We start from the raw sequence: 24,772 nt of genomic DNA, 5'->3' as shown, positions 1-24,772 counted from the left end.
AAAAATATGTTTTGTGCAGTTAGTAATTTCTAAAAGAATTTTTAAAATTTAAATACAACGTATGTTTAGCATAAATCACGGCCGCTGTTGCAAATTGTAACAACAGTCATGATTTATGCTAAACATACGTTGAATGAACATGACCTTAGAATGTAAGAAGGGGAGAAAACAAACAAAAAGATAAAAAAAACAATGTAATATTTCTATGACACACTGCAAATTTAAAATCTGCACCGAAGGTCAGTTGCCATGAAGATTTTTCTGCAGCAGAAGTTTTCTTCTGTAATTTCCTACTGTGCAGACACCAACAAAATGGCACCACACAGTGTACACAGTCACAAGAGGGAGAAGTGAGGTCACTGGCATGGAGAGGGACAAGGTCAAATTTGCAGCAGTCAACTTACAAGTTGCTTTGCCTTTATTTGATTCCCCTGTTAGCTCCCTCTACTGGTCAACAGTGGGGAAATAAGAAAAAGATATTGTTTATTTTTTTTTTATTTCCTGATAAGCAGGAAAAAAATAAAAAATATTTTTAAAAAATTTGAAAAATCCATTTCATCTCTGGATAAAAATAAATAAATTAAGTGACACATTCCCTTCGAGGTTCGCTACATCTTCCAAGCATTTCTGAGTCCCATTTGCCAAAAGACTTTCGTTCTGTACATTCTGTGCACAAGGAATAGTTAGGAACGCCGCTGTGACACATTTATTGAGAGTGGGTGTCACCTTCTCCCATTCCGTCGCTGAAAACCTCCCCACATCAGCTTCCCATCATTGTTTAAAGGGTAACAAATATTCTAAATGGAAACTCAGCATTTTGGCATACATGATAGGCAAGAGTCCTTTTGAGTCTTCCCCCCGGAGTTCAAAATTATCCCTCCACTGCTAGAATGGGACCTGTTTACCTGGTGTATCTACCACAGGTAGGGGTTATTCCATGTCAAGGTGTATATTTCGTGCATCAACAGTACTTTACCTAACCACCAGATTTTTTGCATCTTTAGAAGGGTTGGCCTACCTCTTGGTACCTTTTTTCAGTCTAAAGTATTCCATTGCATCCATCAGTAACACATTCCCTCCCAGGTATTTCACCAACTGCTTATTGAGTCCCAACCATCTCCAGAAGTGTTGAACCTGAGCAGCCACATAATAAATCCATGCATTTGGCAGTGCCAACCCCTCTTCCTCCTTTGGGAACTGAGTGGACAGGAACAATGACATTTTTACCATTCCTTTTGTCAAGGGTTTTTGTCCCTACACAGCCGGATATTGTCAGCACTGAACACTAATTGTCAATTTATTTATTAAAGGGGATGGCCACATTATAGTAATTTTGCACCTTCCTGGATCAGTAACATTGCATTGTATAACTACAATTTTAACCATTGTGCCCCGTAGTGATCCTGTAGGAAGCTTCACCCCTTGCTGTACCATCTTGCCCAGTGCTCAGTTAACTTCTCTCCCTGAAATTCTATAAAACCCTTCTTCTGCAGTGAGGTGGAAATCGCATGAAGCTGAGAAAAGAGCACTAAGTTGTGCACTTCTCTGAGCTCTGTCTAACTAACGTTGGGGGGCAGAAAACCAAGACCCCATTTGATCTATTTTGGCATTTTGCTATGTCTCTGTGACATTTCAAAGATTTTCTAAATAAAAGGGATACTTTAATGTGTATGGAGGTTATAAGATACACTAGACTTGAACGGCCTTCATTGTGGGTTAAGAAACACTGTACAAGTCTGCCTAAAACTTAGCTTTCATTATTCATAGAAAACAATATATATGTTAAGCTGCACTGAACATGGACAATAATAAAGAACAATGAATATAATTGCCAGACGAAAAACGATTTTATAAGTCTGACCTAACTCTATCAATTCACGTATTACCCATACAGTGGTCCCTCAACATACAATATTAATTGTTTCCAGGATGGCCATTGTATGTTGTAACCATAACCAGGGCCAATTCTGCCATGAGGCAAATGAATTTATTGCTCAGAGTGGCAGTTTTGAAGAGCTTCTGAAGGGAGTTTATGGAGTGGCCGTATATTATACTGTCTGCCTTCATATTATACTGCACTGACTTAATTGACCCCATGATGTGGAAATTATAGCTGGACATAGAGGTAAAATGCAAGGAAGTCAGGACTGGAGAAACTTTGCAGGTATTGGTAGTATTGGTTGGACACTATTTCAAGTTTCACCTTAGCAGAAAACCTAGAAGAGGCTCTGACCATAACTCTGTGGAAACTCTGGTAATTGATTCTGAAGCCCCCCATAATGTCCACCTAAAATGAGAAAAAAATGAAGCTTAAAAAAAAACAAGAAAAAAAACGATTAACTAATATGTAGTGTCCCACTATGTGTTTTCTTCTTTTCTTACACCTAGGCAAAAGTGTTCAGTGTCACAGGACAGTAAGCTGCTGTACCTTACTCCACCCACTAGGTTTCTCCACTCTCCCACAGCACAGCTGCAGTCAAAACTAGGTTCAGCTACACACACACCTTCACTCTATAGTCTTGACTTTCCTTTAGTTTTAATTAGTTAGTGCCTGCAGGACGTGTTTAGCTTGTTCTCAAGAGCTAGTGGCTCAACCTCCATGAGTTATGAGACTTCACCCCCAGGGATGCGGGAGACAAGGGAGACTCACCCCCTTGCCTACGCCATGGATTTTTCTAGTTTCAGGACAGTCAACCACCTTAAGAAAAGAGAGGAACACTAAGGCTGTACAGCAGTAGAGCACAGTGCAAGTTAGCCGCTCTCTACTGACTTACTACTAACTAGCTACACCCATTGACAGAGACCTGGGATTCTTACTACTCCATAGGGACGTTCAGATGGAAACCTGACACTGAGGGGCAGAAGGCGGTCAGATGAGATAACTGACACTCATCTATACCTGAGTATGCAGATTCTCTTTAAGACCCTATAAGATCTATAGACACTTTACCACATCATGGAGTACTCACTACATTAGGCAAGGGGCCCTCCTTTGCAGTCCCTGACACCTGCTACTTATCTTCTTCTCTCAACTCATCTTCATCAGTTCCTGTTGCTGTTATTAATTTTTGCACCTGAGTACCTGGGCACTGTTACTACTCTTGCATTAAAGATATCTTTTCTGTCATGATTGTGCCTGAAAAAGCATCAGTGCCACCCTCTGCGGCGAAGATTCGACCTCTGCACCAAAGACTGCACTTTTGGCCTTAAGTCCGTGCCTGGTTTTATTACGTTCTTTGCTTTTGTCTTTGGTGATCCGTTCCATGTTTCTTAGTTCTCCCTGCACTTGTGGATTTCTCACTAATTGTCTCTGCTGTGTTCTGATGGACAGGTCTCTTCTCCTCTGGCTTTCTGTGTTTCTCCTGCCTAAACCTTTGTGTCCTGGACTTGGTTTCCCTTATAGCTGTCTCTCTCTCTTCAGTCTGTGCTCTTGTCTGTCAGCTTGATCCAGCCTCTTGTCATTTTGTTTGTATTCCTGGTTTCCTTATATTTCCCTGTTTCTTGTTATTCCTTGTCTTTTGGTTCAGTGTTCCTTGCTCTGTCCTCAGATAATCTTGTTATTTTCTCTGGTTTCTGTTTCACCGTTTACCTTGTCTATTGTCCTTTATAGCGCCTAGTTCCTAGTGCTTTATCCTTGTATCTCCTTACCATCTGTATTAGTAATTCTGACCATTGGATTTCGTGACCTTGACCTTGCTTGTGGATTCTGACTTTGTACTTCTGCTGCCTGTTTGTTGTCAACCTTGCTCGCTGACTATTCTTTTGTTGTGCGAGTTTCGTCTTGTCTTGTTTTGTGTTTGCACTTACTGAGTGCAGGGACTGATGCCCTGTTGCAGACGGTCAGTTAGGACCTGCACTGCAAGCAGGTAGGGACAGCGTGGGGTCGGTGTTTGCCATAGGGCCCATTTGTCCTGTGTCTCTTTGTTTACCGGGGAACGTGACATTTTCTAAGTAAAGTAAAACATTGTTTAACCCTTTGAGGACCAGGCCCAAAATGACCCAGTGAACTGCACAAATTTTGATCTTTGTGCTTTCGTTTTTCCCTCCTCCTCTTCTAAGAGCTCTAGCATTCTCAGTTTTCTATCTACAAGGTCATGTAATGGCTTGTTTGTTACAGGAATAGTTGTACTTTGTAATGGCGTCTTTCATTTTACCATAACATGTATGACGGAATCCCAAATATATTATTTATGAAGATATAAATAGGTGAAATCGTAAAAAAGAATGCAATATGGTAACGTTTGGGGGGTTCCTGTATCTACATGATACTATTACTCTATAGGTCAGCCCGAACACAACCATATGCAGGTTTACACAGATTCTCTAATGTTATATATATTTTTTTTAATGAAATCCTTTTTTTGGCAAATAAATATTAATAAAATGCTTTTATTTTTTCACCTATGGGGCTATATGGGGTGTCATTTTTTCCGTCATGATCTCTAGTTTTTATTAATACCATATTTGTGAAGATCGGACGTTTTGATCACTTTTTATGAAATTTTTTTATATATGATGTAACATAAAATCGGTAATCCGCACATTTTTTTTCCTCTTATATTTTAATAGATCGGACAATTACGCACGCTCCGGTATATTATATGTTTATTTATTTTTATATGTTTTATTTATATAATGGGAAAGGGGGGTGATTTAAACTTTTATTGGGGGAGGGGTTTTGGGGTAGTGTGTTAGTGATTTTTAACTTTTTTTTTTTTTTACACATTTTAAGTCCCTTTGGGGGACTTGTACATACATAACTTAGATTTTTACATTGATCATTGCTATGCCATAGGTATAGCATTGATCAGTGTTATCGGTGCTCTGCTCATTGAGCCTGCCTGTGCAGGCTCAGTGACCAGAGCGCTGATCGGACCGCACGGAGGCAGGTGAGAGACGGTCCGTTTTAACGATCAGGAACCCCGCAGTCATACTGGGATCGGTAAGTGACAGGGGACTCCCAGCTGCACCAGCAGCCACACTACGCACCTTACCTTAGTCCTAACCAAGGTCCGGTTACAGTGTGTCCGGGGTGGGTCCGTGACAAGTAGCCCCCAAAACATGTGAGCCCACCAGCAGGTTCAATACCAGTCCCAGTAACCCGGGCCACGGCAAATATAAATAAAGCACATCCCTACATACAACAGTCAGAAAGAACTACTGGAGACTATAAATTACTTTCTATGTAGAGGACCAGAGAGTTTTCAGGGTCCTGTACAAAACATACAAAAATAAAATGAAGCCACGCTCACCTGGTGCCAAAAGAAGTATATCATCCTGGCACAGGTAAAGAGCAGTACAAAATACTTGACTAATACTGGGGGGTTTTAGGAGTAAAATGGCCACTTTTATTGGTCGATCATCTAGCTATTCACATGTGTCACAGATCTGGACTGTCTGTAGCATTGTATGTTCAGTATGGTCTCAAGTTACAATAGTCCAGAAAAGACTATTGTATGCTGAAAATAATGTAACCTGAGGCCATTGTAAGTTGAGAGAATATTGTATTCAAAAACATATAAATAAAAAATAATAATAAAAAGGATCTGTGGGGTGCCTTGAAGGTGCCCATACCTCAGGTGCTGTACTTTCATGTGCATAGGGACTAGAAAGAGAAAAACAAAAAACAAAGGCACAGGCGTATGATACTGTAGGCTAGGATATGGAACAAAATCCAGTAGTAGGCTCACCTTGTAGCCCTCTTGTAGCTAGTTGCATATCACCCTAAATGGTATGAATCCTGGGTTGGCACTCAGTTTGTGGGCTGATGTTCAGAGACTGCAGAAGCTGGACACTACCTCGCAAACGGGAAACTCCCAGTGAAGGGGCCCTTGTATATGTCCAAGGAAAAGTAAAAAGAAAAAACTGAGGTATATGTGTTTTGGGAGACTATATGCATATGCACACTGGTTCTGAAGAAGGAAGAATGCTCTCCTGAAACATGTTAACTCTGTGCAATTGGCAATAAAGTGTTTTTTTTCATACATCCTTTTGGAGAGTTGGCCTGCTTCAGAGATAATGCTGGTTTACACACATACCTATATTTTTTCTTTTAACTTTTTCTTGGATGTTTATAGGGAGATAGGGAGAAATAACTGTCAGCTGATTAAAGGTGTATAGGCATATTAATATACTATTATGACCATAACACTTAAAAAAGCAATTTACAAAAAAATAACATTACATAAAGCAATACATTTGGTATTTACCTGATAAAGTAAAACTGATGAGCCTGCGGCTGCCCTGCGCATGTGGTACATCTTCACTGTTAATGCTTTTAAAGATCTAAAAAGAAAATATGGTGTCAGATTTGTGTCAATAACTTATTCGTTTCCATTAGTGCTATCCTTCTAGAGGCAATCAATATTGATCAATAGTGCTATACTATACCCTGCCATTAGTAGATGGAAGGCTTGAATGTTCTAATGCTTCTACATTCTATAAAGACATTTTAAAATTGTGTTTTTTTTTTCTTATACATAAAAAAACAATAGTTTAATTTACACAAGCAAATAGGTTTGGTAAAATGTACACAAGCAAGATGATCACAGCACTCCAGGATAACATAAAAAAACATGTTTTTATTACTCAAAAGAACGCGATGTTCAGCACTGCTTGAAAATGGCTCAATTGTAGAGCCGAAACATTGTGTTTTTTTGAGTAATAAAAACATGTTTTTTTCACTTTATCCTGGAGTGCTGTGATCATCTTGGTTGTGTAAATAGGAGCACTAGTTGGTCACAGGAGTACTAATCGCTGGCACCCACAATTACTTTTTCTGAGTGCTGCATCATTTTTGATTTTGGTAAAATGTAGCTACTGTTTGTTTAATAACCTGTACACCTGTAGACATAACACATGATCCTCTTAGAAATTTGCTCAGCAAGTTGCTACATTCCTCTTTCTTTCATTATTTCATCTGTGAATCATACTTTACTTGATTTACCAATAGTAGAATTATTCTTCCTTGCTTCTCAACTTTTACCAGTTTTCAAACCTATGTATAAGTCCACACATCCAAAGCACTGTGCACAGCTACAGACCCACAGCTACAGACAGCAATTTGGATGTGCATCTATTGCCGTCTGCCATTGCATGGTTAATAGTGATCTGTGCTGCAATGGCGGTCTGTACAAGGGTCGAGCAGCACTTTTGCGGCATGGATCATGGCCCCAGAACAGACCCCTCACACCTGTGGGCATGTGTATGGGACCATAGAAAAGAATGGACCTGCAATCAGTCAGCAATTGCAGACATAAATTGCGGATGTGGAAGCAAGTATCAAGTAACAGAAGGAAAAGTCATGGAATTACAGCGATTACTGGATGTAGAGACATGTAAATAATATGCAAATGATAAAAAATACGGACACACAATATTTAAATTGTCCAAATGTATTCAGTATTGATTGAGCACCATGTGCAGAAATAGACCGACTTGCACACCTCGTGCTGGTCACTATTACATACTGTACATGAACTAAAGAACAGGGGAAGGAGACAATGTATGAGATTATGTAAGACACGGTTAATCTACTCAAATGAGAATACAAATATATACAGTACGTTGTACTACTTGCTGGATAGTAAATAGCAAACACCTGATTGGATGCTATCATTTATAAGTATCTAAACATTTTGGTAATAAAGATAAATAACTGTTCTCTATAGCAGCCAAAATATTGTCTAACATTTCGGGTTATTAGCTTTCATCTGTTGTCTGTGGTCGCCCACAATACAATCTGCAGCTATAGTAGAAGTTGAGATTGTTTAAATTTTCTACTGGTAGAACTGACATGATTGTCTTATATCTTGATATGTGTTGACTACTATGTTTGCAATTCATACATTAACATGCCTTGAAGGGCTTATGGAGAGCAAGTAAGGATAGCGTATGCATGACACATTTACAGATGTAAAACAAGGTTGTGCAGAACACTAGACAAGATTCAGTGACCATAGATGCTATTTTTGTCTTTCTGTAGTTAATCTCGGTCCTGGCTGGAATATTGATAGGAGTATTCCCTACAAGCTGAGCTGCATACTGAACAACTGCAGCCTACTGTACAGACACACACGACTGTAGACTGAAATATCCGGACTCAAACCAAAATTGAGTATTTTGTATAAATAATGCAGGTCTAAAGCTGCTTCCTGGCAGACAGATGACTGAATAAAAGTGATAGATGGTTCATGTACAGATTTACACAACTGAGCATAAAATGTCAACTGAGATATGTAAAAAAGTTTAATAACTTTAGATAAATATGTTGGAAATACAAGAACCTTTGTAGTCCAGCGGGTGAAAATGGATAGAAACTAAGTAATGCTTTAGAGAAAACTGTGTGGGAGGTGTGTGACCCAGGGGTTGCTTCTGCGTGCTTTCATTCATGTAGGGCTCCATCTTTAACATTTTCATTCTTACATGAAATTCTTTTTTACACAACCTTTTCTGACACGTCTAAATTAGCTTGTTTCTAAAGCATTACTGTGTCATCCTCAAAAGTGCATGAAAGGGTTTCAAAGCTGATGGCCTATCATCCGGGCTCATTATCATTATCGATAGGCCCTAACACTGATCAGCTTCAGGGTGCCCTCACACAAAGGTTTTTGGTGGCTTTTTTTTACACCCCCCAAAAATGCCACAAAAAAAACAAACCCCTTGTGGACCAGACTGTGCTCCCTTTTGGGGGGCATGCTTAACTTACCCTCCTTTCTTCTCCCCATCTTCTTCTCTTCAGCGGCTGAGCGTAAGAACATTGCTTTAGGCGCTGATTGGCTGAGCATCAGGGCAGCATATTTGAAGAGGCAGAGCCTGGCACACTTGTATCTCAGTGTACCAGGCTCTGCTGAAGATAGAAGACATCGTCGTGAGTATCAAAAGAGCACCCCCTTCTTCCCCCCAGCACTGTACCCATGCCAGCAAGGAAGGGGGGCAATTAACCCTTTCCTTGCTGGGATCAGTACATTGTGAGATCAATGTGGCCCCCATGGGGTTAGCCAATCAGCGGATGAAGCAGTATTCCTGCTAAGCCGTTGAAGAGAAGAAGACTGAGAGAAGACCCTGTGGGACAGACTGTCATCCCCTGGACCACAGTCTGGTCCACAGGGGGTTAAGTTTATTCCCTGGGGACCAGACAGTGGCATTTTTCTCCCTGAAAAGTGCCACTTAGTGGAGCTGAAAACTTCCATTGAAGTCTATGGGAGAAAAACGCCACAGTTTGCTGAAAAAACGCCAAACCCTCAGCCTGCCGCGTTTTTCTAAAACTGCCACAGAGTGGAAAATAGGCCAGAGAGGACAGAAAAACGCCACAAAATAAAAACGTCATGTGTGCAAGGGAAAAATCCACTGACTCCCAGCTAATATCTGGCTGCATGCATTTTTTGAAATCATAGCAGATCCACCTCCAGGACTATGGAGGTAATCTCTCGATAGCTGTAACCCCTCTCTCCCCGGACAGAGAGTGCTGCATGTATGTGCCCACTTCTGCCCTGCTCATTCCTTCATGCTCCCGGCAGTCTCTGTCCACCCATGTGTTTCCCATCCTCTTCATTACTGTACAGTAACTTATAATAAGACATATTGTGCTGTTTCTAAATGTTTGTTTCATTTGTTTTACATGTTATTCAGAATAAAAAAAATCATTATTTTGGGGGTGTGGAACCAATTTTCTGCAATTCAATTATTTCTTATGGGAAACTTTGCTTTGCTTTAAGAGTGATTTGGATTACAAACAGAGATGAGCGAACCTCGAGCATGCTCGAATCCATCCGAACTCGATCGCTCGGCATTTGATTAGCGGTGGCTGCTGAAGTTGCATAAAGCCCTAAGGCTCTATAAAAAACATGGATATAGTCATTGGCTGTATCCATGTTTTCCAGACAACCTTGGAGCTTTATCCAACTTCAGCAGCCCCAGCTAATCAAATGCCGATTGATCGAGTTCGGATGGACTCGAGCATGCTCGGGGTATGCTCATCTCTAATTACAAACACAGTCCTGGAACGAATTATCCTCGTAATCCAAGGCACCACTGTATAGATAAATAGCAAATAAGATTAATTACCAATGTCATATAAATAGTGGATACATTAGTCAAACAATGGTCATAATAAGCATGTGTTTATGCATGACACGTTTCAGCTATGTTCACACATACTGGGGGAGATTTATCAAACATGGTGTAAAGTGAAACTGGCTCAGTTGCCCCTAGCAACCAATCAGATTCCACCTTTCATTAGTCACAGACTCTTTGGGAAAAAAAGGTGGAATCTGATTGGTTGCTAGGGGCAACTGAGCCAGTTTCACTTTACACCATGTTTGATAAATCTCCCCCAGTATTTCTATAAGTCTTTTGGTCAGTTTTGGTCAGGAGAGGGTTGAACACACAGAAACTGGGCAAATCTTTCATTTATAATTTTGCCCTGTCAGTTTTGGTTAAAAAAAATAAGGACCACAAGACTAAAAAATATTGTGTGAACTACCAGGATTTTTAACATAGCATAACAAGAAAGCATTATAGAAACAGAAGGGTTACCTCTAATATCTCATCAGCAATAAACAAAAAGTATGTATAAAAAAGTGCATAAGTTATTACATATACTATAGAGTGTATAATAATGGGTATAACCGTAAAAAAACAAACAAAACAAATAAAATCTCCTGTATTATGCATATGGCATAACATTCCCTAACAGAGGTGGGGTGGCAAATCCAACAGCTATGTAAACAAAGTATATGTCCAAAAGAGGTGATAGCAAAATACCATATTAACTGCCTGCTATAGCATAAAAATGCATATATGCGAGCAAGCACTGACCCCTAAGCTGCAACATACACTGATCCTGCATTAATGACAACTAGATACTGTGGTGACCCAGGGGTGCAAGATGCTAAATGCAAGAGGTGATGTTGTGGTGCCGCTGCGGCACTTGTCACAGGGCTTGGAGTGATCGTAGCTCTCCCTGGATACCAGCACACTGATACTTGGCTAAACTGAGCTCATGGTCGTTTCCACCAGACTCAGAAATAAGGGCCGTGACTGGTTACCTATTGGTGGTCGATGCCATCTATCATTATACATCCAAATGGTGGCTGTCTCCATTATTTAGCCCAAACACTGTCCCTAGACAGTGTTTGGGCTAAATGTCACTAGATGTTTTTTCTATGTTAAACATATTTAATGAATTTTTAGCGACATTTTTTCTAATTTTGCATTTTTCTATCTTTATTATAAAATAATCCTGGTATCTTGCAGTTTTCATTCTCACCACTGGGGCTAAAACTAAGCTGAGGGTTTCTGTTGTGTCTGTAGTGAAAAGAGGAGGCTGCTGTAAAGTGATCTGTACAGCATTGCAATGACATGTGACACCAGTATTTAGAGGAAACAATAAACAGCTCCCTGTGGAATGACCTTTTTTAAAGGTCACAGAGCACGCTAAGTAATGTTTTACATTCATCTCAAGGGGACAACCTGTTTATTGCAGTCTATGTCCATGAGTCTTTCTGTAAAGCACGTCACTAAATGCTATTAAGAACAGCGCAGATACTATGGCAGATACCATAACAATGTACAAAAAGGGAAATAAAAAATTACAGATTATAATACAGATTAGAATAAAAGACCTATTTTTTTTGTATCTGACTCTAATCAGTAAAAGAAAATATAGGTGACACATTCCCTTTAACGACATCGGGTGTAAATGTACGACCCCGCGCCCTGGTACTTAACGCAAACGGGCGTACACTTACGCCCGATGTTTCCCCGATCGCTGTGTGTTCACACACAGCGATCGGGGAAGATGGCCTGCTATAATGTATAGCAGGCCATCCCTGCTTGTCGGCACGGGGGGTGATTAACCCCCCTGTGCCAACGATCGCTGCTATATGCTGATCAATACAGATCAGCATATAGCAGCTAAATTCACCGATGACCCGGAAAGCAATGGCGACTGGTGCTGTCCGAGACTGCACCAATCACCATTAGTGTCCTGGGGAAAGATGACGCCGATGCCACCCCCAAGATCGCCGTGATAGGCCGGCCAGTACCGTCCGGCTCATCATGGCGATCAAACTGTTAAAAAACAGTGTCCCCGGGTTCTGCACCCCTCAGCTAGGTAGCTGAGGGGTGCAATACAGGTGTGTATAGTGTAGGTGCACTATACTCACCTGATCTGGGCGTCCGGAGCGAAGATCTGCGGTCCACAGCGTCCTCGCGTCTTTGTCGGGTTGATTCCGGGTTTCGTCGGGTCCGCGTCGTCTAACTTTGGAAATCTTCGGAAATGTTCGGCTCTTCGGGCTTCGGCGGGCTTTGAAAGTCTTCGGCAGCGTCGCTCTACTGCCTTCTAGCGGCTGATCAGTGAATATTATTCACTGATCAGTTGCTTTGGGTTAAAAAGAGTTTTTTGTTATTTTTTTTTCCCCAAAATTTTTTTTTTCCTTTTTATGCACCCTAACGTTTTCGGTGTCGGAAGCATACACTATTATTGCCTCCGACACTGAAACAGCCAGTGAGGATGAATGGGGGGATCCTTTTTCCCTCCATTCATCCTCATCATCCAGTGACGTGTCTGGGGGTAGCGTAGCGTACGCTGCCCCCCAGACACGTCTTTTCCACTAGTACCGTCCCAATAAGAGATGACGGTATGGCGTGAAATTCTACAAACTCTGTGAGAGTACCTCAGGGTACACTTACAGATTTAGGGTACGTGCACACTGCGGAATGGCGAAGGATAACCCTTTGTGCATTCCGCAGCTGGCACGTGTCTCCGCGTGTCTCCGCCCGTGTCATAGACTCCATTCTATGCACGGGCGGATTCCGTCGTCCGTCCAAAGAATGAACACGTTCATTCTTTGGACAGAGGGCGGAATCTGCCCGTGCATAGAATGGAGTGTGACACGAGCGGACACGCGCGCCTGCATCAGTCCGCCGGCGGGTGCCAGCTGCGGAATGCACAAAGGGTTATCCTTCGCCATTCCGCAGTGTGCAAGTACCCTTAGAATGTATGAAGGAAGGGACACCAGAATCCAGCCCCCAGATGCCCCCCCATTCTTGGAATTAGTGGTAAGATCGTTACCACCTGTACGGGGATAACTTTTATACCAGCACCCCCCCTCTTCCGGTCCCTCACTGCCCGAGCTACTGTAGCTTGCGGCACAATCCAAAAATATCTGAATCAGTAATAGAGCCCTAATATTTAGCAGCCATGGAGCGGACCCAGCGCTTCTGGATATGAGGGACCCCGTATCGCACCAGGGCAACAATTTCCAGGTGAGGTCCCCCACACTGGAGAACGGGAGACCCCAGAAGAAGTGCAGAGTGTGGCATAACAGGGGGATCAGGAAGGACACCATTTTCCAGAGTGACACCTGTCCTGATCACCCCGGCCTCTGCATACTGGATCGCTTCAAGGCGTACCACACGTCATTGGAGTTCTACATTTTCTAAATTCTGTCCCTTATTCCTATTCCAGGGGTCACGTTGATCCAGGGATTATTCTGATTGCCATTATGGAGTCAGGAAGGAATTTTTCCCAGTGATGAGGCTACTGTCGTCTGCCTCACGAGGTTTTTTTTGCCTTCCTCTGGATCAACACAGGTTGAATTTGATGGACACCTGTATTTTTCAACCTTATAAACTAATAATTGGCCTAATACCCTGAAATAAATTAAAATTGTCCCTTTTCCCCAGCTAAATAGGCATGGCCACCATTCCCATTAGAGACTTGCCATGATGCAATTACAAAGTCTCTGTGCAGCCAGGACAGTAGAAACCCCCCACAAGTGACCCCATTCTAAAACTACACCCCATAAGGAATCTAACAAGGGGGGCAGCGGGGATATGGCCCCCTGGTGACAGGCACATTTGTGCCATAAAAATAAAAAAATTTCTACATGTTCTACATATGCTCACTGCACCCCTTGTTAGATTCCTTATGGGGTGTAGTTTACAGAATGGGGTCACTTGTGGGGGGTTTCCACTGTCCTAGCAGCACAGGAACTTTGTAATTGCGACATGGCCTCCATCCTCCATTCCAGCCTCTAAATGGCGCTCTGTCCCTTTGGTGGCTTGTCCTGTGCCCATATGGCACATTATGTCCACATGTGGGGTATTTTCATACTCAGGGGAAATTACTCTTTTACGTCACATGGTTCCACATTTGTGCCGGTCACCAGTGGGGTCCATATGCTCACTGCACCCCATGTTAGATTCCTTGAGGGGTGTAGTTACCAGAATGGGGTCACTTGTGGGGGGTTTCCAGTGTTTTGGCAGCACGAGGGCTCTGTAAATGCGCCATGGCCCTTGAAATCCATTCCAGTGAAATTTAGCTTTCAAAAGCCAATTGGCGCTCCTTCCCTTTGGAGGCTTGTCCTGCGCCCGCTTGGCACTTTATGTCCACATGTGAGGTATTTCTGTACTCGGGAGAAACTGCGCTACACGTTTGATGTTTTTTTTTTCTTTTATCCCCTTGTAAAAATGAAAAATGAAGGCTAGAACAACGTTTTAGTGTAAAAAATAGAATTTATCCTTTTTTACACCACATTGTACTGAAAATCTATGAAGCACCTGTGGGGTTCAAATGCTCACTGCACCCCTTGTTACATTCCTCGAGGGGTGTAGTTTTCTAAATGGTGTCCCTTTAGTGGTGTTTTTTATGTTTTGACACCCCAGAGCCTCTGCCAACCTTAAGTGGTACAGTCAAAAATGACCAAATAAAACGGAGGCATTGAAATTCACTAGGCGCTCCTTTATATCTGAGGCTTGTGGTTGCGTCAAACAATGCAATAGGGCCACATATGGGGTATTTCTATAAACTGCAGAAACGGAGCAATCAATATTGGGGTGCATTTCTCTGCTAATAGGTTTATCATTATGAAAGATATTGGATTACAATAAAATCTCTGCACAGAAAATTAAAATGTTCAAATTTCTTGCACACTTAGCTTTTATTTCTGTGACTCCCCTAAAGGGTTAAAACACTTTCTGGATATGCTTTTGCAGAGTTTGGGGGGTGCAGTTTCTGAAATGGGGTGCTTTGTGGGGCTTTCTAACATACAGTCCCCTCAAATACACTTTTAAACCTGAACAGGTCCCTAAAAATATCTGATTTTGAAATTTTACTGAAAATTTGGAAAATTGCTGCTAATGTCTAAAAAAAATGAAATATAGTTTAATAAATGCCGCCAACATAAAATAGACATGTTGCTAATGCTATTTAATATATAATTTAGGTGGCATAACCATTTTCTGTATAAGCAGAAAAGTTTCAAATGCATTTTTTTCACAATTTTTGACGTTATTTTGTTTTTTTTCATAAAGATTCTTAAAAGTATCGACTCCAGTTTACCAGAAATGTAAAGTACAATATGTCACGAGAAAACAATCTCAGAATCAGCCGGATAGGTAAAAGCATCCCGAAGTTATAAATGAATAAAGTGACACTGGTCATATTCATAAAATTTGTCTCTGTCCTTAAGGCCATTTCAGGCTCTGTCCTTAAGGGGTTAACTGGGGAGTAGGAAGCTGACGGATCTGAAAATCCAGGGCAGTGGGTTAAAAATCTGGTGCTTGTGCCCCAGTTGCCTGATGCTAGTGACACCCTTGTCTGGTGGATTACACTTTTCAGTAAATTAATGTTTAGTGAGGAGCCATTCACCTGATATCAGGTTGTATATTCCAAAAAAGACCAAAAAAGCTAACAAATCATGACCTGGTGCTAAGGATTCTCAATATCAAGGTAAAAAGATATCGACTAACTCCACTCAGAGAAAATGCCACCTGTGAGTCACTAAATGCAATGCTCTTCCGCAATCACGTACTCATCAGAATGTCTGATCTGGTACATGTACTTGGGCAAGAACTGTGGGCATGGCTACAGGCTAACCAATATATAACCAATATATAAGTACTGCACTGCTTAATATGTCCCTCTTTCTATTCACTAGTAGTTGTGAGGTTTGCACTGTATGTCTGATCAGTATGGTTTGTAGAGACTACTGTATGGCCTCATATTCTGATCTGAGTAAATGAGTACTTCATTGCTCTGTCTGCTAACAGGTTGTGGCACTCTACATGTTACACAGTAAGAACGCATCCTTAGGATTTGATGTCAGCACAAATGGAGCGGAAGCAAAAGTTGGTGTATCTGAGATGGATAGCAAGTGCCCTGTAAATATGATTGCGAAGCTCAACATTTTTCATAATTATTCTGACAGCTGCCTAAAATATCCAAAGGCCCCTGTGCCAAACTGACAATTTGTATACTCCGTGCTCATCCAAGATACGCAGAGAATGTATCAATATGATTTCAGCAAACAGGATTATTTCAATTCACTTATATCTATATAAACACCAGCAGAGCTATCCATTTAACTGCCAGAAACAGATTTCAAAGCATAAAAACATCTACTGTGCGCTGGCAAGTATCATATAAACTGTTGTTATTATTATTACAAACAATAGATGTGTAATACTTCCTGCATAAATAGAAAAACGCACATTAACACCCCCAAGAATATGGGAGGGAGGAAAAGAAGACAAAACAAAGGGGGGAGATTTATCAAACATGGTGTAAAGTGAAACTGGCTCAGTTGCCCCTAGCAACCAATCAGATTCCACCTTTCATTCCTCACAGGCTCTTTGGAAAATGAAAGGTGGAATCTGATTGGTTGCTAGGGGCAACTGAGACAGTTTCACTTTACACCATGTTTGATAAATCTCCCCCAGAGTGTTTATTAAACACAGCAGCAAATGGCAAAAAAAAACGTCTTATCCTTTCCACTCAAATTGTATTTCTGTGACATAGCATCAATTTTATCCATATGCACGTAATACATATAACCTATAGCTGGGGATGTAGGCAAGAGTGAAACCTGCAGTAACATTTTCCAGGAGTCATATTTTATTCTATATGCAACATTCTTGCTATTACCATATTATTACAGTTATTTAGACTTGACACTGAGCCTGATCAGGAAGCATTGTTATGCTATTGGATGTTAGGGTGCGTTCACACGTACAGGATCCACAGCAGATTTCAGATATCAATGTAACTAAATGACTGAACACAGCATCAAATCTGTGCCATCAAATCTGCTGCTAATCCTATATGTGTGAACACACCCTAAAGGGCATTGTGTCATCAGGCCTTGAAAACCTGCTGGGATTTGTAGTTTCTCTAACAGCTATGCTGCGTTTACATGGAGCGATAATTCGTTAAATCGAACAATTAACAATTTCGAAATAACGATTTGTTTTTATAACAATCAGAGTTTAGACTGAACAATATATCGTTTTAAAAAATTGTTATTGCGATCATTTTAGGATCGATTAAGCTTATCTCACACAAATGATGAATTGGTGAAAGGCTGTTTACACAAATTGATCGGCCAATTTTTAGCGAACGACCAACAACGTTTTGAGAAGCTCGTCTCTTGATCGTTCGCTGTGTTTAAATAAGCCAATTATTGCTCGAATGCAATCGTTATCGGGAAAATTCAAACGATAATCGTTCTGTGTAAACGCAGCATTAGGAAGCAGAGCATATTACATGAGGCAATTGTTAACTGAAAAGGATAAAATACTGGTTATGCAATTAGAGACCAGCCAATGACTGACACATTTTCATTTGTTGATCACATATTTTATACAGGCATTAAAACAGTTGTTATAGGCTGCACATCATCCTGGGGAAATAGGCAACGTGCCACTAACAATGATGTAAGCGATGGGGTATGTGCCCTACCTGCCCACCTATGCTCCCTTCCCTCTAAAAAGTGTTTGACCAGTTTTCAGTTGCTCTTTCTAAGTAAACAAAGTAAGGACATGCTTTGTCAAGACAATTTTATGCTTTTTGTCTTCATTCTTCACCTTTCTTATTTTAGATTGACATTAACATCCAGTTTTCAATAGACACACACAATGATCGCAACACACAATGATCGACCTGGAACCAATTCAAGCACACCTGTCATCAAACCAAAACTTGTGGCATGTCACAGGAACAGGAGAATGAGCTGGGATAAGTGCAGGTAGTGAATTTATAAGTCTATGATGTTGCCTGGCCAAAGATGATTGACAGGGAAGTGCTGACACATGCTGCTGGTGTCCGGGAATAGAACGGGGCCATACACGGGGCCCAATAAACCTTTTTCTTGGAATATGGTCCTGTCAGCGTTTGGAGTCCTATTGGAGGGAAGTGTCCAACCTTATACAGGAGCTAACCCCTCATACTTATACATTATCCCCGACAGAGGCTGTTTCATGTTGGCCTACTTAAGGAGGGGGATGGAAAAATCCTACCGATATTTCCCACACTTTGCATACGATATCTTCATCAGATTTATAGTCGCCAAGTGATGTATAATGACGGAATGGATACGCCGTCCCCCTTCAACCTTATTACGAGCAATTACTAATTTACAGGACCTATTTTATGTAGAGCGCAGGTTGGCTCTGAGATTTAAAAAAAACTCTCACAGGTCCCCTTTTCCGCAAATGGAAACCTTTCATTTCCAAATATATCCCTACAACTGAGCTAACCTTCATAGTCCAACCTTTTACCCAATCTACATGGTACTTGACTGAGGACTTGAAGGGATCCCTGGGAATCCTTAAAATATAGGGCTCCTTCAGAACCCCAAGCCATCTATGATCTTTATCTGACTTGACACCTCCAAACGTGGACGCATTGACCTCTGTAATATAGCAGACCCCCATATAGGTAATCTGGTCGAACATCACCACCCTCACCTATGCTAATGTTTATGTACCAGGATACAGGACTCCTTTTTTGTGTGTGTGTGTTTTTGTATTATTGTTTTGTTTATTGATATTGTTTTTCTGTATTTGCCTATAGTTTAATTTGATAGGCTGTTATCCCACCATCTGATGGTCTTTAACCTTTGGGAGGGTGAAAACGAGTCTATTAACAAGATAACATACTATAAATGAGGAGTTCACTGTTGTGGCCTCAGATTTCTTGACACGATGGCCATTGATGAGCATGCTAGATGGGCTGTTATGACCCTTTTATTAGTGGGTGAACTGTGATGCACTGTTTTTCCTAACTGTTGTTTTACTGTGAAGTTATGTGTACCTCACTGAAGCTCTGTACCCCCCTTCCTTTTCTTCCACTCAGACTAATTTGTAGACTGATTTTTGTTGTTGTTTTTGTAAGGGTGCGTTCACACCTACAGAATCTAAATGGAATCTGCTGCGGATCTGCTGCGGATCCGCAGCAGAAAATCAGCTGCAGATCCGGTAAGTGTGAACATACCCTTAAACTGGAAAAAAACCTAAATAAAATGTTATTTAAAAAAAAGAAAAAACAAACAAACCATGGCACCGGCTTCCCTGCACTGGCACCGTTATATTTAGGGGAAATATTAAAGCAAATGTACCTGATGATGCATTCGCTTTAAAAGGCTGTAGCGCTTGCATTTATCACCTACAGACCCACATGAACCCTTATTTTTTGCGATTAAAAAATTAAAGTCTTCCAAAAAAAAAAAAAAAAAAAAGCTAAGTGTGTTTAAAATTGCTCTTACCAGCCATATAATGCTTTTATATTTTGGTCTACAGGGCTATTTGAGGTGTTATTTTTTGCGCCATGATAGGTACTTTCTATTGGTAACTTCCTTGCAACTTTTTGATCACTTTTTTTTATTACAAATCTTAAATTTTTTTATTATAAAAGACAGCCATCATTGTTACATAGTGTGAACCTAGCTTACTAGTGATTTCTAAAGTGATTACTAAAAAAAATCACTTTTGTAGAACCACTCTAAAGATAAAATTGTATACTGGGATTAATGCTTTTTTTTTTTTTTAGGAAAGCATCCAGGAAGCAAAGATTAACATTTTTAAAATAATTATCATGGGGATTTATAGGATTAGCAATATTAGACAGATACTACACTTGATCTCAGCCAAAAGGGCTTTCCATTTGCATCTGTTCTCTGCTAGAGACCCGTGGTGCATATTCCATAGACTTTATTATGCAGTAACATGTTTTACAGAACTTATGATATATTACTATCTATCTCTTCATGTGTTTAGGAGACACCTTTGAATTTGCCATAGAACCTTATGAATTTGCAGTTGCACACATGGTGCACTAGGATTTAAAGTGGTGTTGTCATTTAAATATACCTTTGACATGTTATTCACACATGTTAAAAGAATGGATCTCAGTCCTGAATCCCACTATGATTATGAGTTATAGCTGGGTGAAGTGTACATCAGCACACTCCACTCTCTGGCTGGCTGGCTGGCTGGCTGGCTGGAGGACTGGCTGGCTGATCAGATTGATTACAGGAGTCAGGCATATGCTGGGTTCCCACTATGTAAAAATGATGATAATCTTTCATAACAATGACTGTCATTGCGAAAATAACATCTGTTACTCCAGGCGACCGTCATTTTTACATAATGTGAACCTAGCCATAGACTATAACGGAGCTTGACTTCTATAATCAGTCAAATTGAACAGGCACAGAATGCAGAGCGCTTCCATAAGTCTCACCCAGCTATATAGTATGATAGTAGTGGATCTCAGTACTGAGACCTAGTGAGATCTAAACTTTTGACAAGTCTGAGCAACCTGTCAAAAGTTTATATAAATGACAGTAATGAATAAAAAAAAAAAAAGGGAAAAAATACAGTACACTTAATTTCCAAGAGATGTAAAGTGACTATAGAGTGACTGATTTTCAGTTGACTTGGGTAACACCTCCTAATAACACATAATGGAGCCATGGTTATATAATGCCTACACTCAGCATATAATACCCAATAGAAGCACCAGCTGAGACAGCATTCCCATAGGTGTAGTGTTCGCAAGGTCTAAGCTGAGTATTGGTTCCAGACGATGAAGTAATGCCAATTACGCTAAGTGTTCTTGACTGGAATCCTCTGGAGTCAATAAAAGGAAGCAACAAACATGAGAAGGTCTGAATGCTACAACTAGGCCTGACTATGTAAAGCCTTCTGTTTGTGGAGTAAACCGGACATTGTGATATTTTTAACCTGAATTAGCAGAGTAATGCAGAAACATAAAGCTTTTTATGGGACACTACATTTCCTAAAGAATAATCCATACCAAGGAGGTCTTCACATACATATGAAGTGCAGTGACATTTAAAGTGTCACTGTTGTTTAATTTTTTTTTTTGCAGAAATCAAAAGTACAAGCGATTTTAAGAAATGTTGTAATTGGGTTTATTAGCTGAAAAATGTATTTTTTTCATGAAAAAGCAGTTTGAAGCTCTCCCCCTGTCTTCATAGTTCTCTTATGGAGAGGGGAGGGGTGGAGGGAGATGAGACACCAAAACAGGAAAACAAAGAGTTAATTTACAGCTACATCACCGGGCTATCTCCTCTGAAGTCAGCACTGACCTCTCTGACCTCTGAATACCGGCTTTTGCCCAGCTCCCACTGTGTAATCCTTTGTTCTCTACTCTCTGCTGACGACTTATCTCCCTCCTCCCCCATTTCCTCTCCATAGGTCACACAGGGCTCGACTGCTGTAAAAGAGTCGATTTCCTGATAATGAGCAGTGGATGAGAGAGAGGAGGGAGGGGGGCTGGGGAAAGTCTTTTTGAATGCAGATAATGGCATATTTGCCTAATAAACCCAATTACTTTTGATTTCTGGGGGGAAAAAACACGACAGTGACACTTTAAGCTATGTTCCCACTTTGGGAACACATTGGGCAAAGGCGACCATCTTGTTATATAGATGGCCGCTAATAATGGTCATGATCTTTCCCTGGGGCAGTCTTTCCCTGGTATGTTCCCGAAATGGGAAAAAGCCATAAACATTGCAGATGTCTTGCATGACACAATGCACAAAATAATTTTATAAAATTTTACAAAAGATGGACACATCTAGCATAAGTCTTCCGTTCATCCCTGGAGCACACAAGCTATGGCATGTTATTGATCACAGCTGGTCTCACAGGAGAGATATAGAGGGTATAGCTGGGGAGAAAGGACAACAACACGATCCACTTCCTGGCAAGCCTATAATTCCAACAATGTAGCCCCATAGACTTACATTGTCAAAAGATACGACTGGGGAGTGGGTGACCATCTGCCTCGCTCTCTCCTCATCTATATCTTTCGATCATAAAAGGTCTCAGCAGGAAGACTGGCTGTGATCAATAACATTTGGCATGCCTGATGACATGTCAAAAGTTATTTTTTATGACAGGTACACTTTAAATTGTACCAGCCTATGTATAGTCAAAGCGCTGAACATATGTTTAGAAGCAAAATATGAAAAAATGCTATTTCTTCTACATTGTGTCTACTTCTTTGCTTTGTTATAGCGGACATGCTAATCACACAGTCTTTATATGAGTACACTCACTAATAAAGAAGCACCCTAGTTTTTTTTTAATTATTTTTGACCATATAATGCACATTCAATATCACTAATCCCACAGTGTCTGTTTCATTAAAGCAGAGCTGTCCCCATACATTTCATTACAGTAGGTGTCGCATGTGACCAGCTGTCAGATCATTAAAAAATGACATGGTTTACTTCGTCACAGGAAGTGATCTGTCACGTCACCTTCCTACAAACTACCGGAAGACATCATTACCTACCAGATGCTTTCTGGCAGCTCACAGACCCTCCCTGCCCAGTTTTATCTGCATGCTGCTACAATCTCTATAGGTTCATGATATATAATAGTAATACACCTCACCTGCATTTTTTACGTTTTTTTTTTTTTTTTGTCTTGTGATTTTCCTAAAATCACTGCAAAATGGTGCTATTTTATTGCAGTTAGCCAGACCGGGGTAAAATGCAAAATTTTTACAGTAATTCTGAAAAATCACAGCAAAATTATGGCCAAAATGCTGTAACAAATGCAACATATACACATCCAGAAGACTACACATTAGGACAAACATAAAATATATGCATCCACATATGATTGTAAAGCAATAACTTACTGGGGCAGAAGGGTTTTTCACAGTGATGCTGGGGGTTGTAGCACGTAAAGCTCCACTCACACCATGGTAGTACTTAAAACATATCTTAGTTTCCGCTAAAAGAAAGAATAAATTGAGTCAATCATTGAACATTTATCATAGGAAGATAGACCAAGATCTTAATACAGTCAAGAATAATGATAAAGAGTGTGCATTCTTAATAAAGTGCCTAGGAGAAAGTGCATAAAAACATCTGTACATTTTCCTTGACATTTAGAATATGTTCACACACCTCTGCTTTTTACCTATTCACACATTGTTTTATTTTTATTTAAAATTACGACTATATTTTGGTATTTTACGGTGTGTGAACATTGTCTTAAAATCTTTGGGAAAACAGAGGTCAGGGTTACATTGTGAATAAATATTTTATTTTAATAATGTGTGCACAGACTGACATTTTTCCAGAGACTAATGTAGCACATTATTTTACTATTGTAAAATAGCCGTATTTTGCTTTTATTTTACCGTAGGTGAACATAGCCTTATAGTATCACCAAAACTGTCTGAATGTATCTATTTGCAGTAAAGCTGGATTCACACTGCGTTTATCCAGTACATTGTAGGTTTATGTTGGCATCCAGTCAAAAAGGGAGGCCTACATACAGTATACTAAAGAAAACTGCTAGTGGACCCAATCAGTTTAACTGCTCAAACAATGTAAATTAGTAATGTTCAGTCCATTTTCTGCACATGTACTTTTAATTAGCAGTATGTGCAGCACACAATACTTATAGAGTCCCCCTAAATAAACATATGCATGCAGGAAATGCCCCTTAAATACTGCCAGTACAGTACACTGCAGTAGATACCTATAACATACTAGGTAAACATCAGGGGCGTAGCTAGGATTCACAGGGCCCCATAGCAAAAAAATTTTATGGGGCCCCTTCCCCTACGCACCACACAAAGCACTGCACTGCAGTGTGTAAGTGACCCAAAAGTTCCGAAGATAAGGACATATCTGCTTTACTGCTGGTGCACTCATAACCCCTGACCTCTGCACATTTTACTTTCCTACTTGATTGCGCAGCTGGAGAACAGAGGCCAGGGGTTATCAGAACAGTGCAGCAGAGATCTCTGGCCTCTGCTTGTTAACAATTTTTTTTGTGTTGCAGCATGTAAGTAAACATTGGGTCACTTACACACTGCAGTACATATGGGGTTAAGCAGAAGAACACACACTCTTACCTCTCCCCCGGGGCCCCCCTCCTGCATGGGCCCCATAGCAACTGCCTACCCTGCCTCTATGGTACCTACGCCACTGGTAAACAGTGTGAACTCTGCCTTAAAGGGGTAATCCACTGAAACATACATTTTCATATGTTGCCGCCCATGGTGAGACTAACAATTCAGCAGAAAGCTGATTTCTGCTGAAGACACAAAAATCATTTAGCTGTCTGGCCTTTAGCTTTTGGTACATTATTCTAGTTTGGGTTTACTATTGGTCTTTAGAAGTGTCTTTAATTGAAAAGTCCATTAAATTTAGTAGAAACGGTAAAGGACGCTGATAAAAGAAAAACGGTGTGTGAACAACTAAAAAATAATGTCCGCTGTTTGCAAAAGATGTCCGAAAATAATTGTCATGATCATTATTTTGACGTCCGCGCAGACAACATCCGCCGTTTTATACACTGTGTGCATTGGACGTCCATCATCTTATTGACTTCTATGAATTGCTTTGAAGTCAATTAAATCGTGGTAAAAACTGATGTATTTTTGTATAGCAAAAGCGGACACCTTTTCTCTTTTTTTGATGTTGTGTAAACATAA

The 24,772-nt window shown here is 40.5% G+C and overlaps 1 protein-coding gene across 5 annotated transcripts in view; it reads right to left on the bottom strand.

Annotated features, from left to right (window-relative positions):
• Positions 1–24,772, bottom strand: part of HECW1 (HECT, C2 and WW domain containing E3 ubiquitin protein ligase 1) — a 270,057-nt gene that overhangs the window by 84,775 nt on the left and 160,510 nt on the right. For all 5 annotated transcript variants that reach the window (XM_069960322.1, XM_069960326.1, XM_069960324.1 and 2 more), the window contains 2 exons: positions 22,961–23,055; positions 6,210–6,285 (listed from right to left, as the gene is read on the bottom strand). In XM_069960322.1, coding sequence (XP_069816423.1) covers positions 6,210–6,285; positions 22,961–23,055 — 171 coding nt within the window. The remainder of the gene's footprint in view (positions 1–6,209; positions 6,286–22,960; positions 23,056–24,772) is intronic.

This window comes from Dendropsophus ebraccatus, chromosome 2 (assembly GCF_027789765.1).
Source record: "Dendropsophus ebraccatus isolate aDenEbr1 chromosome 2, aDenEbr1.pat, whole genome shotgun sequence".
Lineage (NCBI taxonomy): Eukaryota > Metazoa > Chordata > Amphibia > Anura > Hylidae > Dendropsophus > Dendropsophus ebraccatus.
Note: the sequence above shows the minus strand (reverse complement) of the source record. Positions and strands in the feature narration are given on the sequence as shown.